Source organism: Aotus nancymaae, unplaced genomic scaffold (genome assembly GCF_030222135.1).
Source record: "Aotus nancymaae isolate 86718 unplaced genomic scaffold, 86718_ANA_hifiasm-v0.15.2.pri h1tg000049l, whole genome shotgun sequence".
In the NCBI taxonomy this organism is placed as follows: Eukaryota; Metazoa; Chordata; class Mammalia; order Primates; family Aotidae; genus Aotus; species Aotus nancymaae.
In genome coordinates this window covers 20,484,234-20,501,717 of record NW_026988463.1, presented here as the reverse complement: position 1 = coordinate 20,501,717, position 17,484 = coordinate 20,484,234, and the positions used below count along the sequence as shown (strand labels likewise).

The 17,484-nt window shown below is 42.5% G+C and overlaps 1 protein-coding gene across 1 annotated transcript in view; it reads left to right on the top strand.

Annotated features, from left to right (window-relative positions):
* The first annotated feature begins 1,039 nt into the window (after positions 1 to 1,039).
* The window catches only part of CDR2 (cerebellar degeneration related protein 2), a 29,657-nt gene continuing 13,212 nt past the window's right edge, over positions 1,040 to 17,484 (top strand). Inside the window, exons 1-2 of the mRNA XM_012464713.2 lie at positions 1,040 to 1,170; positions 11,321 to 11,433. Coding sequence (XP_012320136.2) covers positions 1,092 to 1,170; positions 11,321 to 11,433 — 192 coding nt within the window. The 5' untranslated portion in view covers positions 1,040 to 1,091. The remainder of the gene's footprint in view (positions 1,171 to 11,320; positions 11,434 to 17,484) is intronic.

Here is a 17,484-nt window from a genome sequence, read left to right as displayed (position 1 = left end):
TACCAAGTGCTGGGGCTGCAGCCTGTCCCCTCCAGGTGCAATGTCACGTCCCCAGATGCTTAATTTGTGGTCTATGGGTACCTTTTAAAACTCGTATGCAACACTGCTTGCAATTTTTTCCTTCCAAGTGGACAGCTTCGGGCATCCCTCCCCGCCCCAAATTCTCAAGGGGGTCTGGCGCCCGCCGTTTTAGGGAGCGTCAGTACAATTCCCAGGGCTCAGATGTCAAGGAGACAAAAGCTACCGCTCAATGGGCGTTTTCTTAGCCCCAAACTCCCGATCGACTCCGAGTCTCCCCGCCAGATTCGGAGCAAATCTGAGTCAAGATGCGAGAGGGGGCGAGCGGGCGGCAGACCAAGGGCTTCTGGCACCCTTGCGCCTCCCGCCGGCACAGACTTCCCTGGACAACCGCTCGCCTCTCAGAGGTCGGAATTCTAGACCCTCCGGCCCGCACTGCCTATCCACGGACGCGCCGGCCTCGGGACACCTACCACAGGGGTAGGACGCGGCGCCGCCGTCTCCACAGCCCAGAACCCAGAACGCGCTCCTAGGAGCCGCACCGCGCAGATCAGGGGGCGGGCTTTCGGCCGCACCCCTTCACTCTTTCCCCGCCTTCTTTGTTTACTCCGGGCCCGACATTGGCTGCTTGCCTTCGAGACCGGGCGAGCCGCGCGCCTTTGGAGAGATGCGATTGGGCAAAGTCGCTGCCGCTCGGCCAGTGGCCCGCTCCCGATTGGTTGAGGCGCCACCGGGGGTTTGAATCGCATCCCCTGCCGGGGAGGGTTCTGCCAAAGTGCCACGTTGGGCCCGGCGGCGGCGTGAGGAACCGGCTTGGGGCGCTCGCGTCGGAACGCCCAGCCGTTGGGGCCGTTGGGGCCGTTGGGTGGTGCGAGGCGAGTCAAGGAGCCGGCCGGTCGGCAGCGGCCGCCGGCGGGAGCAGGGCTGAGGCGGCGTGGCGGAGCCTGGGCGGCGGCGCGTCCCGCCCGAGGGCGGCTCTGGCTGAGGGCGGAGGGGACGGGGGAGAGCCCGGGGCAGCGGCTGAGGCGGGACGGCGGCGGTGGGAGCCGCTGCCGCCGGAGGACCCAGCCGAGATGCTGGCGGAAAACCTGGTGGAGGAGTTTGAGATGAAGGAGGACGAACCGTGGTACGACCACCAGGACCTCCAGCAAGGTGAGGGCGGGGGCGCCCCGCGGGCGGGAGGGCGGCGGCCTGGCCCAGGAGGCCCCCGTTGCGGAACTGTTAAAAAGTTGCTTTCTCTGGAGGCAGAGGATGCAGGTGCCGGGAAGGGCTTGGGCGCACCTGGCGTCGGGGCCGGCGGTGCCCGCGGATCCCGCCCGCAGAAAGCCTTGGCGCGGGGCCCACGGCCCTGCAAATGCGCAGTTCAATATCAGCCCCGGGGCGCGTGGGGGCCAGCGGCGCGCCAGGCACCGTTTTAAGCGCTTTCCGTGTATTAATTGGTTTAATCTTCACTGCATTCTTCCACGACAGACCCAGGTCAGCCAGGTGCCCCGCAGTAAGTGGCCGAACCCGGGAAGCCGCCCCCTCGCAGCCTGTCGAGCCCAGCGCCTTTCATGGCCAGCGCGGAGGGCCGGCCGCTGCAGGTGGTGGTGGTTTTGCGGCTAGCGGGAGCTGTGCGCTCCGCACGTAACAGAACTCCAGGAGACAGTAACTTTTTAAAAATTTATTTTTTAATGTTTGAGGGTACATAATAGGTGTATATATTTATGGGGTACATGAGATGTTTGGATACAGGCACGCATGGTGAAATAAGCACGTGGTGGGGAACGGGGAGTCCATCCCCTCCGGCATTTATCCATTGAGATACAAACAAACCAATTACACTGAGAGAAAGTAACTTTTGTTACCCCATTTTCCAGATGGGAAAGGGGAGGTTAAAACGGTTAAGTGGCTTGCCTAAAGCTAAGTGTGGGAGGGAGTATTTTTTGAACCCATACACTCGGAATTGTAGTCACTGCTCAAACCCCATCTCCTCTTTACCATCCTAGTTTACAGCTTTTTTCAGTTGGGCGTTAAGCTCTTAGGAATAGTTCACCAGATGTCAATTGAAAGGACAGAAGAGCCCTTCTACCTCTGTCACTTCAGTTTGCACACCAGCTTTCACTTAGAAACAGGCCTGCCGGTGTTGTTTCCAGAGAACTATCGTAGAGCAGCCCACACTTTGGGACCAGTGGGCCCCCTTTTTTTCGTACTAATAGGAGCTAGCAATTGGGAAACACATTTTATGTGCCTAACACTGATAAGCCCATAACACAGTTGCTCATTTAATTCTGGTAGTACAATAGAGGTAGTAATGTTGGGGAGTGCTAGGGTTCCCTTTAAAACTCCAGAACAAACATTCTTAACCGCTGTGCTGAATACTGAATAATCCTCAGGAATTTTTCCAGGCATCTTCAGTTTCTGTAATTTTGTGTAAATGCTTTCAGCTCTAATCCTGCAGTGAAAATTAACATCTCATTTAGTTGAATATTAAGTGATTATGATGCTTGTTCATGCTAACCACTGAACGTGGCAGAAGAAAAGAATCTAGACTTGAATAACTCAGAAAAGGATAATAAGCACCTCTTTTGGAGGAAGATAATTTCTTAAATTAACATGCAATCACTTTAACCAGAGTAATTCACCTTATTACGCTTATAGAGTCCAAGCTACTTAGTGGTTGCAGTGCAGTGTTTGGCACCATCTTTTTTATGTCCAAAAGACAAATTTGTCTTATATTTTAACAAACCTGTTTTCAGATTTCCCCATAAGGATTGATGGCCTAGTTTGATAGTTTCTCCAGGATTTATGAGGCAACCACTGTGCCATTGCAATATTTCCCTATAATTTAAGCAATTTGTATCATCACAACTAAATATTTTTCTTTCCTGTATTTAAGAAGCATAAATCTTTAAGGGAACAGAGGGGGTAGGTTCCTTTTTCAGATATTTCCAGCATCTGGCATAATACTTAGTACATACTGGAAGCTCGATTTTAATATTTGTTGAACTGAACTGAAGCACTCACACAAAATTGTTTTCCATGGCTCTCTTCCATCAGGTGCCTTAGTCCACGCTGCATTCTCCCGCTGTGGGAGGTTGTTAGGAACAACCAGCTGTAACACTTCAATCTACTGAGAAGCAAGTGCAACGTGTCAGGGTTACAGGTGGAATTCTATTTAACCTGTGATCAAAATAAAGTCATTAGCTCTTCAAGTTTAACAAACCTTAAAAACACAGGTCTGGGCTGGGTAGAGTGGCTCACACCTGTAATCCCAGCACTTTGGGAGGCCGAGGCAGGCGGATCACCTGAGGTTGGGAGTTCGAGACCAGCCTGGCCAACATGGTGAAACTCCGTCTCTACTAAAAATACAAAATTAACTGGGCATGGTGGCGGGTGCCTGCAGTCCTAGCTACTCTGGAGGCTGAGGCAGGAGAATCGTTTGAACCTGGGAGGCAGAGGTTGCAGTGAGCCGAGATCGCACCATTGCACTCCAGCCTGGACAAGAAGAATGAAACTATATCTCAAAAAAACAACACACAGGTCTGAACCTCTTTACTGCCAGTTGCATTTCTGCGTTTTTCAAAGGGCTGTTACATCATAGGGACTTTGACATAACCCTCTATGTCATAACTGTATGGGATACGAATAGAGGATGTGAAATTCCAACAATTATAACTTGTGAATATGGCCTGTCAAAGAATAAAATCTATAATGTGAATAAAAGGGTATCCTTTCCCCAGTTTTGCTGAATTATATGTTAACTCCTAAGCTTTTAACAGATTTTAAAACATTCATTTCTTAAAAATGTATTATCTGCTCTAGGTATTCACCTAGGCACTGGGGCCATAGCGCCTCCCCACACGAGAGGATAGGCAGGACTGCTACTCTCATAGAGTGAATGTTCCAGGAAATCTGTTCACTAGAGAAGCCTGGAGATGTCACCTCATGGGATGTGCCCACTACAGTGCCTGGCACATTGTAGGTCCTCAGTAGACACTTGCTGCTGAATTAAGTTTGGGAGCAGGTCTGCCCTGTTAAACAGAAGTATTCAGCAGATCTAGTGGGATTTTATGTGCAGGCATCTGTCTGCAGGGGTTTTTTTTTTTGTTTTTTTTTTTTTGAGATGGAGTTTCGCTCTTGTTACCCAGGCTGGAGTGCAATGGCGCATCTCGGCTCACCACAACCTCCGCCTCCTGGGTTCAGGCAATTCTGCCTCAGCCTCCTGAGTAGCTGGGATTACAGGCACGCGCCACCATGCCCAGCTGATTTTTTGTATTTTTAGTAGAGACGGGGTTTCACCATGTTGACCAGAATGGTCTCGATCTCTTGACCTTGTGATCCACCCGCCTCGGCCTCCCAAAGTGCTGGGATTACAGGCGTGAGCCACCGTGCCCGGCTGTCTGCAGTTTTTTTTAACATCCTCATTATTACTGAGCAAGGCTTATTTGGAGAGAACTGCTGAAAATAACTTTTTTTTTTTTTTTGAGGCAGAGTCTCATTCTTTCCCCAGGCTGGAGTGCAGTGGTGCGCTCTCAGCTCACTGCAACCTCCGCCTCCCAGCTTCAAAAAATTATCCTGCCTCAGCCTCCCAAGTAGCTGGGATTGCAGGTGCATACCACCACACCCAGCTAATTTTTGCATTTTTAGTAGAGATGTAGTTTCACCATGTTGCCCAAGATGGTCTCGATCTGCTGATCTTGTGATCCACCCACCTCGGCCTCCCAAAGTGCTGGGATTTCAGGTTTGAGACTCGTGCTGGCAAGAAAGACTTTATATGATCCTGTTCTCAAAATCTTACAACTACAAAATGTTTTCCTTTAGCAGTAGAAGCCATGATCTTAATAGATTGAGTCTTTATGTCAAAGTTTCCTAGGGTATTCTTTTTTAAATTGAAATTGCTGGAAAATTCTAACCTCAGTAAACTCTGGTCTGCTATTCATACCTTGTTAGAAACATGTAAAGCTTTTGTGTAGGCAGGAGGAGAAAACCCTTTGCTGTTACAGAACACTTTGATGAAGAGACTGTCTTTTGTCAGAGGGCTGAGTTGGCACGGTAGGAATACTGACAGTAATCTCTGTGGGTAAGATCTTTTCTGGGACAGCAGGAGCCTTCAGTGCAGGTAATGATGGTGCTTGCTTTGAAACATGCCCCTGAGAACAAGGTGGAAAGACTTCAGAGATTGGATTTTCTTTTAAACCCAGGTGCTATTATAATTGTCATTTGATGAGCTGTGCAAACTTAGAAAAAGGAGTCAGGTTTCTGTTATGTGGATCAGTAAATGAACTCTTAGTTTAAAGGAATCCAAAAATTTCAGGATGAGTACATCCTTCTTGTGTACAACTACTTTGCTGAATCACTGTTTGGAGAGTTATTAAAACTGACACCATCATTTTTCTTGATGTTTATATTCAGGTTTTCTGCTTTCCCAATTATAGTAGCGTTGGCAACAGGAGTTAAACAGAAGCATCACTAAATGACGCATTTGACTTTGTAATAGGAAAAGCGTTCAGCCTTAATGCTGTTGAATTACTCCTACAGACTACCAGCTATCATGGGAATATGTTGTCGTGGTTTTTTTTTTTTAGGAAACTAAAGTAAAATGGGAAAAATATAATCACAGTGGGATTTAAAAGTTTCAAAATTCTGGAAGAAACGTTCTTTAAAAAAAATTACTTGACTACCAGTGCTCGTTTTTTGCCTAAAACATAGAGCTGAATGAATATCTGTTTAAAGCTAACAGTTTACACCATTAAAAATGTATTATTTCCGGCCGGGCGCGGTGGCTCAAGCCTGTAATCCCAGCACTTTGGGAGGCCGAGGCGGGTGGATCACGAGGTCAAGAGATCGAGACCATCCTGGTCAACATTGTGAAACCCCGTCTCTACTAATACAAAAAAATTAGCTGGGCACGGTGGCGCGTACCTGTAATCCCAGCTACTCAGGAGGCTGAGGCAGGAGAATTGCCTGAACCCAGGAGGCGGAGGTTGCGGTGAGCCGAGATCGCGCCATTGCACTCCAGCCTGGGTAACAAGAGCGAGACTCCGTCTCAAAAAAAAAAAAAAAAAAAAATTTATTATTTCCTACAAAGACTCATTAGTGAGAGAATATTAAATATATGAAGGTATTGATAGGTTGCAATTCTGAAGCCTGCAATAAATCTACGGTATTTTTAGTAGTTGCCTAAGCCAGGCCAGTTCAATAGGATTTAGAAAAGACCCTCTTAATGAAAATTCTTTTTGTAATCTTATAGAGATGAACAGGTGTACAGGGCTTCGAAACTATATTATTTCCTTTTCTTTTGTGCCTTAATTAAAACTATAAAGGACATTCAATATTCTGTTCCCTCCGCTAATTATTTAGAAAACCTTCTTGGGCTTACTGCCAGCTTTTGGCTTCTTTCAGTTATGGAAGCCAGCTGTTACTCAACAGGAAATGAACTTTTTTTAAAGACCAAAAAAACTGGTGTCATTAAGCTAACAGATGAAGTAATATCCTGTTATACAGTGTGACTTCACAGGAGCTTTCTTGTAGTTGAGACTTGTTAAAATTCTATCCTTACCAGCCTATGAAATATTTAGGAGATTGAGACTTCGGGTTTCTGAGCCAGGTTGGTGCTTTGTTTTACTGAAAATAAGGATTGAGATAAGGACAAGTCTCAAATTCTAGTGCTGTTCTTGACATCTCTTTCTGCAGGAGCAAGGAAGAGGTTCCTGGCTGCTCTTAAGTAGCACAGATAGTTCCATAACTGAATGAAAGAGATTGGTGATAGTCATAAGTCAGTCTTGATTTGGGGAGAGTTTTTGGCTCAGGTTTTGTTTTGTTTGTTTTCTTCTATGAGACGAGGTCCTGCTATGGTTACCCATGCTGGTCTTGAACTCTTGGGCTCAAACAATCCTCCCGCCTCAGCATCCCAAAGTGCTGAGATTACAGGTGTGAACCACCACACCCAGCCCTTGGCTCAGGTTTTGATTGCTAGTTAAGAGCATCTTTGGTGAATGTGATCCTTCGCAGTGAGGTATACTCACCACTTTACACTTTTAAGAAGGAAAGACTTAAGTAATACCTAGGTAATTTTTTTTTTTTTTTAGAGACAAGAGTCTTGCTCTTTGCCCAGGCTGGAGTGCAGTGGCACAATCTCGGCTCACTGCAACCTCCAGCTCTAGGGTTCAAGCGATTCTCCTGCCTCAGCCTCCTGAGTAGCTGGGATTACAGGCACATGCTACCATGCCCGACTAATTTTTTGTATTTTTAGTAGAGACAGGGTTTCACCATGTTAGCCAGGATGGTCTCAGTCTCCTGACCTTATGACCCTCCCGCCTCAGCCACCCAAAGTGCTGGGATTACAGATGTGAGCCACCATGCCCAGCCAGTAATGTTTTTATACTTTAATACAGTGTGGCAGCTTCCATGTGGGTCTATGTATATACATTACACACCCTGTGAGTGCAAAATAATTTTTTGCTGGAACATGTTCAGCCATACATAGTTCCTTTTTTATTTGGTGAAAACAAGATATTAACTTGCCTGGGGTTGTATGTGCTTTCACTAGCAAAGCAGGCAATAAAAACCCAAATAGTTGAACTCTAGTTTCTCATTGCAATCTATGAAAACAAGTAGAAGAAATTAAGTACCTCAACTAGGGGCAAATTTGTATTTTCAAAGAAGCCTGTGGACCTCTTTTTCAATTGCCTTAAAACTTTGCAGATGAGAATAACAAGAATCATGGTAAGAGTGAGAACCTGTTGACCTAAGAGTTTCTGTCTGATCTGTGACTCACCTTGGAGATCGATCTGGTCAGTTAATAGCTTTGTGCTTCAGGTTGTCTCATCTGAGAAACTGGACTGAATACCTTTAAAGATGTAAAGACTAATGTCTCTATAAAACAAAAAGTAGGTTGGGTGCGGTATCTCACGCCTGTAATCCCAACACTTTGGGAGGCCATGGCAGACAGATCACTTGAGGTCAGGAGTTCGAGACAAGCCTGGCCAACATAGTGAAACCCCATCTCTACTAAAAATACAAAAATTAGCCAGGTGTGGTGGTGGGCGCCTATAATCCCAGCTACTTGAGTGGCTGAGGCAGGAGAATGACTTGAATCCGGGAGGCAGAGGTTTCAGTGACCCAAAATCATGCCACTGCACTCCAGCCTGAGAGACAAGAGTGAGACTCGTCACACACCAAAAAAATAAAAATGGGTAAGAAAAAGACTAATGTCTCTTAAATGCTTTGAGCTATTTGTAAAAGTTCTGTGTTTTATAAATACAAGTCATTTTATAGACTTGTTAACAGAAGTCTTTTTCTTTTGAAACAGGGCCTCACTGTATTTTTAGTAGAGATGACATTTCGCCATGTTTCCCTGGCTGGTCTCGAACTTGTGAGCTCAAGCAGTCCACTTGCCTCCGCCTCCCAAAGTGCTGGGATTGCTGGCATGACCCACTGTACCTGGCCTCTAAAGTTTTAATGTAGTACTGTAATAGATATTGTTAATATTGAAATCACATGAGAGTATATTTTAGCACCCATCTACCAACAGTATTGAAATGGATGTAAAATGTTTTAAATGATCTGGAGTTGGGTGTGATAGGTTTTGCTGCTTTCTCCACAGTGAAAACTACCCAAGTAGAATACTAATTATGCACTTTAGTGGGCATTACCAGATAACAACAGCTAATGCTGTTGTTGTTACCATTTACTCTAGGTTAAGTTTTACTGTCAGTAGTGGTGGGTAGCCATTAAGCCTTATTTATCAACCTCCAAAAATTAAGTTTAAAAATCATTATATAGTGAGCTTCCTTGTTTTTATGATAAATATTTTTTTCATAATACTTTTATGACATTAACTGAGGTTACTTTCCATCATACTTAGAATAAAATTTAAACTGTACCTACCATGGGCTATAAAATACTATATGATCTGATCCCTCATGCTTCTATCGTACTGGCTGCTTGTTAGGTTGGAGAATATACCAAATTCATGGCAAGTTCTTCATCCTTCAGGCTTCAGCTAAAAGATCTTCCCAGACTTTCCTTATGACCTCCCTTTCTAAATTGGGCCCTAGGCTTGGTACAGTGGCTTATGCTTGTAATCCTAACATTTTGGGAGGTTGAGGTGGGAGGATCTGTTGAGGCCAGAGGTTTGAGACCATGCTGGGCAGCATTGTAAGACCCTGTCTCTACAATAAATCCATGCGAAAGTAAGCTGAGTTTGGTGGTACGTGCCTGTAGTCCCAGCTACTTGGAAGGCTGAGGCAAGAAGATGACTTGAGCCCAGGAGTCCAAGGCTGTGGTGAGCCATGATCACACCACTGCACTCCAGCCTGGCAACAGAGTGAGACCGTGTCTAATAGAGACAGAAAAAGAAAGCCTTTTGTTCATTATCACCAAATCCAGGTTTTTCCCCCCTTTATCTTTTAGACTTCATGTTGATCAACAGATTTTAGCTTTACTTTAAAAACATGTCAGAATTCCGCCCCTTCTCTCCATCTTTATCTCTGCCATCCTGGTCCAAGCCACCATCATCTCTCACCCAAATAATTGCAATATCTTTCTGTCACTGTGCTCCCACCTTTGTCCCATTCACTGTGTTTACATCATAGACAGAGTGATCCTGTCAAGCCTCCACTGGATTCCTTTGTATTGGGGGTAAAAGTCAAACTCTTGACTTCTTTAGTTAGGCCCTCATCAAACTGGCCATCTTGCAGCCCCTCTGATTTGACTCATTCCCCCAGCCCAATAGATTCTGTTCCATCCTCCTTGGCCTCCTTAATGGCTCAGTCATGCTTCCTCCCAGGGGCTTTGCACTTTGCTTGCCTTTGCCTGGAGTGCTGTTTCCCTAGATGGATCTACATAGGTCACTGAGTTCATTCCTTCACATCTTGATTCTAATGTGAGGGAAGGTCACATGCTATTAAATTTCAACTTCCCATATCCACACTCCTGTACCTCTTCTCGCTATCATGTTTTATTATGCTGTTTCTCCCAGTAGACTATAAGCTTCATGAGGGCAGGGATTTTTTTTTTTAATGTGAGTTCCTTATGGCTCCTGGGTACTATCCCAGTGCCTAGAATAGTGTCTGCTATTATTGAGTATATGCATGAATGCATGCATGAATAGTGTTTATCACAGTTTGTGAGTTTAGTTGCTCATTTGGTATCTGGCTTCCTCCACTAATCTGGAAATATCAGCAAAGCAGGATATCTTTCTATTCACTATTCTGTTGCTAATGCTTAGTATAGTATAGTGCCTGGCGACAAAAACATTGATTTGTGAGTCAATGAATATTAGTAGTACTTTGCGTGTGTATCACAACTTAATTTGTAAAGTACTCCTTTATTATTCATTTGATTGTCACAATCTTATCTTGATAAGACAGACATCTCTCTAAACAAGAATACTAACTATAGGGGCCCCTAAAGTCACCATATTGAAAGTGCTCTGATAAATGATAGGACTGGGCCTGAGACCTTCCTGCCCAGAGTGCAGTGCATTTCCCACTATATCAAAGGACCGCTCCATAAGTTTTACTATACAGAGAAGTATTTCAATGACCTATGTTACAACTAGTGTCCTTTCTTGTATTGTTAACTAAATTTTCATTCCTGGGAGTGAGTATAATATAAACAAATCCTGTTTTATGGACATTATGCCTAAGAATAGAAAGAGTTGAAAAAAGCAGGGTTAAAATAAAATATGATTCTGTGCTAAATGGAAGTTTGAGCTACTGACATATAATTACCTCAAAAACCACATTGCTGTTTTCTGGTTGCTCGTCTTGCAGAAGGACATAAAGAGAAGTAGAAAGAATGACCTGGGGCAGTGCTCTTAATGTATTTTTCCGCTTCTTGATATAATAATTTTTAGTCCCCTTAGGAGTCCAGGATATATGGCAATAAACTAACAGTTGTATTCAGAGCAGCCAGATTCATAGGAACTTTAAAGATTTTTGAAAGCTCCACCTATACTTTGGCTCAGGGGTCCATATAAAAAAGTAGACTGTCAAGATATGAATACATTCATTCTACTAGCAAATAGGATTTTAGAAGTAACACTGCAGAATGATCATTCCTGAACTAATGACTACATCTCCATAAAGTAGATGATCATTTTTCACTTCTTACAAGTAGGAGTACATAAGAGAATACTTGACCTGCTGGAAGACTCAGTTTAACTGAATTTTAAGTAGAACTCAGGTTTTCCTTCTGTGCCACTCCACCTTCAATTGGGATGTGACTTAAACTGCATGTTCTTTTTTGAAGGACTGGGTAATATAAATTGATGTGAGATCATTTGTATTATTCTAAGATTCATTTGTTGTGCTAGATCTCCAACTTGCTGCTGAGCTTGGGAAGACATTACTGGATCGGAACACAGAGTTGGAGGACTCTCTTCAGCAGATGTATACAACCAATCAGGAGCAGTTACAGGAAATTGAGGTAATTCACTCAGCAGGAGAGTTATACTTATGACACTTTGGTGGTGTGTTGCTGTTATGCCAATAACATACTGCTAAAATAACATTTGCAATTAGAAATAGCATTTAATTTTTTAAGATAGACTTTTTTGAGAATAAGAACCATCAAAGAGGAGGGGAGGTTAATTTCTACCTTTGTCTTTCCCAACACATAAATCACTGTGATGAAAGTGATTTCTGTCTTCACCCTTGGTAAAGTACACTAGAAGTAAATGGTCCAATGTTTGCCAGTGTGTGGGGCCAATTGAAGCCATGAATATTGTACTTAGTTTTTCAGGTTTTTTTCTTTTAAAAAATGCAATATTTAAGATATACAGAATGGTGTAAGAGAACAATACAGTGAATACCCACATACCCACCACCTAGCTTAAGAAGACTACCCACACTGTTGAACTTCCCACCAGAGAGGGAACCTATACTTCCTTGGTGGCATATCCCTCCCACCTACTATGAAACCATATCCTAAATTTGGGTTTAGATTAAAAGTTAAAAAAAAATTATAGTTCCTGATTTCATAATGTGTTTAAATTTTTTGCTCCATTGCAATAATCATAAAATACATGTTGCATTTTTTCTGCCATCATCTTAATTTGTTTACTTTTTTGTTGAATATTTTATCATTAAAATAGTACATTTTTGGCTGAGTGTGGTGGCTTACAGCTGTAATCTCAGCACTTTAGGAGGCCAAAGGAGACAGATTGTTAAACTCAGGAATTCAAGGACCAGCCTGGGCAACCTGGTGAAACCCCATCTCTCCAAAAAGTAAAAAAATTAGGCTGGTGTGGTGGTGTGCGCCTGTAGTCCCAGCTACTGGAGCGACAGAGGTGGGAGAATCACCTGAACCTGGAAAGTCAAGGCTGCAGTGAACCATGATCATGCTACTACACTCCAGTCTGGGTGATGGGAGCGAGACCTTGTCTCAATAAAAAAAAATAATACCCTTTACCTAGCTTAACAAAGTTAAATGAAAGATGCTAGATTAAGGCATTAAAATGGTATTCCATGCTGCTAATCTTATAAATGGTCCCCTTCAAGTTATATGTAGGCCACTTGACTGGAAAGAAGATAATTGTGGATATTAACTAGACCGAAAGTGTCCCATCAGAACACCTTTCTTCGTGTCCCAACCCATGCTCCCCCTAGAAAGGGTGTGAAGGGTCTGTACTTAAATTACAAGTTCCTCCCCCTCAAATTGGTACAGTAGACCCAGGACTCTTGTGTCTGTGCACAGAAAAATGTAAAAAACTCTAAAACATTGAAGCAGTTCTTTATAATGAGTACTTCATAAAGCTTTGATTATTTCCTAAACCAGGGAATTCAACAAGTAGAGAATTATACAGTCTTTCCTTAGAAGCGATCACATTATAGTTTTCAACTTTTGAATACAAATAAACCTACCATCAAAACAAAGGCAAATTTACAATCTCAATATCCATTAATTTTACCTAGTAACATAAAAGGTGTATACAGTAGACCCTCCCTTTGAGCAGGATTTCTGAAATACACTTTTATTTTTTTTTTTATTTTTTATTTTTTTGAGACGGAGTTTCGCTCTTTTTACCCAGGCTGGAGTGCAATGGCGCGATCTCGGCTCACCGCAACCTCCGCCTCCTGGGTTCAGGCAATTCTCCTGCCTCAGCCTCCTGAGTAGCTGGGATTACAGGCACGCGCCACCATGCCCAGCTAATTTTTTGTATTAGTAGAGACGGGGTTTCACCATGTTGACCAGGATGGTCTCGATCTCTTGACCTCGTGATCCACCCACCTCGGCCTCCCAAAGTGCTGGGATTACAGGCTTGAGCCACCGCGCCCGGCCTATTTTTATTTTTTTATTTTTGAGGCAGAATCTTGCTCTGTTGCCCAGGCTGGAGTGCAGTGGCGCAATCTTGGCTTACTGCAACCTCCGCCTCCTGGGTTCAAGCAATTCTCCTGCCTCAGCCTCCTGAGTAGCTGGGATTACAGGCATGCACCACCATGCCTGGCTAGGTTTTTTTTTTTGTATTTTTAGTAGATATGGGGATTCACCATGTTGGTCAGGCTGATCTGAAACTCCTGACCTTGTGATCTATCTGCCTCGGCCTCCCAAAGTGCCGGGATTACAGGTGTAAACCACTGCGCCAGGCCGAAATACACTTTTATAATTCTAGGAAGGTATGGCTTACAATGATACTGAAGTCACCAGGTACCATTTTTAGCATATTCTACATCAAAAGAATGTAGAAGGTGTTTTACACTAAGTTGAATTTAGTGGCCTACTGTAGGCCGGGTGAGGTGGTTCAGGCCTGTAATCCCAGCACTTCAGGAGGCTGAGGCAGGCAGATTGCTTGAGGCCAACGTGGTATAACCTCATCACTACTAAAAATACACAAATTAACTGGGCATGGTGGCAGACACCTGTAGTCCAAGCTACTCGGGAGGCTGAGGCAGGAGAATCACTTGAACCTGGGAATTGAAGGTTGCAGTGGGCTGAGATTGTGCAGCTGCACTCCAGCCTGGGCGACAGAGCAAGATTCCATCTTAAAAAAAAAAAAAATGACCTACTGTAGAGTTTGTCAGAAACTTAAAATGCAAAAAAACTAGGCATTTAAAAACTATTAAAGTAGGCTAGCCATGGTGGCTCGTGCCTATAATCCCAGCACTTTGGGACACTAAAGTGGAAGAATCACTTGAGGCTAGGGTTTGAGACCAGCCTGGGCAACAAAATGAGACCTTGCCTCTAGTCTAAAAACAAAACTATTAAACTAGCCAAATGTTGTATGTGGTCAAGGAACTCTTTCCTGCTTTGTTTCTTAGATTGTGTTTTCCACCTCATTGGGAGATTTCAAAATAGTCCCAAACAATCATCACTCTTTTTATTTATGTAGAGATACAATCTTAATTGTATTATCGTAGTCTATGAGCTTTATCTGAGACCCAGTTATTGCTAACAGTTAATACATTGTATTGATGTTTCCTGTTAAAGCATTTATAAAACACTATGACTTGATACTTATTTTAGCATATCTTTCAAGTGTAGATGAAAGAAGTGTAAATATTTGTAAGTTGGGAGAATGATGCCTATTGATTAGTGTAGGAGATTACAAACAGTTAGTTTATGATCTGAGTTATCTTTCTCCCTTTGTTTTCTGTGCTATCAAGGATAATTAGATATTTAAGATCATTGATATTCTGCAAGTATCCAAAGATATCTGAGAGTCTCCAAATCTACAAATAACACTTCGTCATCTAATATTATCCATAAGATATTGCAAAGCATCATGGAAGTGAAATAATCCAGTTCAGACCATGATCTTGGAATATTTTGAAAAGCATATTCATGAGTCTTTTGTTTTTATAATATGTAGTCTACTGGTTCCTAGATCTGAGCATTGCATAATGCATTATTTTATTCTTTATCCAAGACTGCTTTTTTGGCTAAGAATAATCACTATCTTAGATTTCTTCACCACCTTTACAGTTGACTTTCTTTTTTCTTTCCTAAGTTGCTTCCTGAAAGTAAGTTTACAGTCTCAGTAGGAGAGATGAGATGACAGTACTGGCTAAGCCCACTTATTAGCCAGGGGACTCCCACAGACTGTCCTTTCTGCTTGCTTCATCACAACTGTGCCTGGGCAGACATAGAGATCACAATGTAGATTTCTGAGGTCTCTCTAATAGTCTAAAACAAAGAATGCCCAATGTTCTTATAAAAGTCGCTGTGCAAACAGAGAACCTACTTCCTTGCTAAAAGATGACCCCTACATTATGTTCCTCTTATTGCAACCTTCAGGAGGCCCCCTAAACATTATATGGGCTCCTTCCTGAATTTGAACCTTTTCAACATGTTTTTCCTTACCTTAAACTTTTTATTGAAATCTACATTACAGAAAAGGGCACAAATCCCAGAAGTATAGTTAGATGAATTTTCATAAAGTAAACATGCCCATGCAACCTATACCTAGATAAGGAGTTGAGAGCATTATCAGCCCATCCAGTCACCACCCAGTGAAACAGCATCCTAATCCCAACACCGTAGATAAGTTTAGCTTGTTTTTGACCTTCACATGAATGGAATCACTTGTACAGGTTTTAAACTTAACTGTTTAGGATGTTTATTGGGAATTAGATTAGAAAAGTAATACATGGCCAGGCACGGTGGCTCATGCTTACAATCCTAGTACTTTGGGAGGCTGAGGCGGGTGGATCACCTGAGGTCAGGAGTTCGAGACCAGCCTGGCCAACATGGTGATACCCCGTCTCTACTGAAAATACAAAAAGTAGCTGGGCGTGGTGGTGCCTGGCTGTAATCCCAGCTACTTGGGAGGCTGAGGCAGGAGAATCCCTTAAACCCGCAGGGTGGAGGTTGCAGTGAGCCGAGATTGCGCCACTTTACTCCAGCCTCGGCAAAAGAGTGAAACTCCATTTCAAAAAAAAAGTAATACATGATTTTTTTTTTTAATTCAGAAAAATATGTAGTTGAAAACCAAAAAGTCTCCTAACCTACCACCAGAGAAATTTAAAATGAGACAGTCCAAAAAATGGTGTGGGAACAAACTCTTCTGAGTAAATGAAAAGTAGTGCAGGGAACTGGTGAAAATACTAGGACAAAATCCCTAAGACTCTGACTTATTATGGAAATAGACAACTTGGACACTGCCAAAGGGTGTTTTGTAAGTAGAACCACAAATATTCTTTCAAAGACTATGGAGATAGTCTTTGAATCAAACAATCCTCCTAAAAATTGATTAGTATTTTTGGTAGGCATTGTTTTTCATGTAAAAATAAAGATTAAACAATCTATTCAAAATAATGGTTAAACTGGCTTCAGAGAAGCCTGTAGCCTGTCTTAATTTTTTTCAGTGCTAATTTGAAAAACTTAGATACTTTTTTTGAGAATCTAGAGCAAACTTTTCTGTTCTGGATGGAGGCAGGAGAGGAGAGAACTCTTGTTTTGGAGAGTAATGAGATCAGACACCATTGGATTTATTTATATTTTCCTACAACCATGTAAGCAGCCTCTAGCCTTGTGTTTTGGTTACTTCTCTGCTTAAAGACCTGTATTATCCCCCACAGGAGTTGTGCCTAGCACTCAAAATAGTCTGGCCTTCAAGGCATCTCTTCTTTCAAAAGTGTATGCCCCTTTGGAAATGAAAAAGTATTTTGTGTTTCTTTTACTGCATGTATCAATATTCTACTGTATATGAAACTTAATTGATTTTCTTTATTCTCCTTTTCTCTTATTTCCTTTTGCAACAGTGAGGCTGTTCCTGTGTTTATTGATAGTTTTTCACACATAGTAGGTCATTGATACTTTGTTGAAATCAGTATTTTAACAGAGGAGAAACAGCTTACAAAACTCTCTTAATAATTCCTAAACTGTGGTTTTCCACCTCTAGAGATTTTTAAGGGAGGCAGAAGGGGCTCTAGCCTCTGTTTTAGGAGATTCAGATTTAAGACTTCAATTTTATTTGCAAATAGCTAGAGAATTTAGACATGTGAATTACCCCTCAGGTTCTGTTTGCTCCATTACAGAATGGTGATAATCCTTGTACTACTTTGGTACAGGATTTTTCTGAGGGGATGAGATTATGGAAGCATATATATTTTGAACAGTATAAATTATTGCATAATTTACCAATGTTTTAAGAATTTTAGTAGTGAAAAAAGTCTTTAAAAAATGTTTATGGCTATATAACAGTTTTACATATGTATGGGGTGCATGTGACATTTTGATACAAGCATACAATGTGCAATGATGAAATCTAGGTAATCGAGATACCTATCACATCAAACTTTTGTCATTTCTTTGTTGGGAATATTCCATATCTTTTCTAGCCATTTTGAAGTATACCATAAAATATTGTTAACTATAGTCATGAAAGAACCTTAATTCTGAAAAAAAAAAAAATCCTCCAGAATTACTGGAAGAAACAGACTTTAAAAACAATCTAATCCCATTATTTTAATAGTGGGATTATAGGTGGTTTCTATTTTCATATTCATGCCTCCCCCCACCAGATTTCTACAGGGGAGT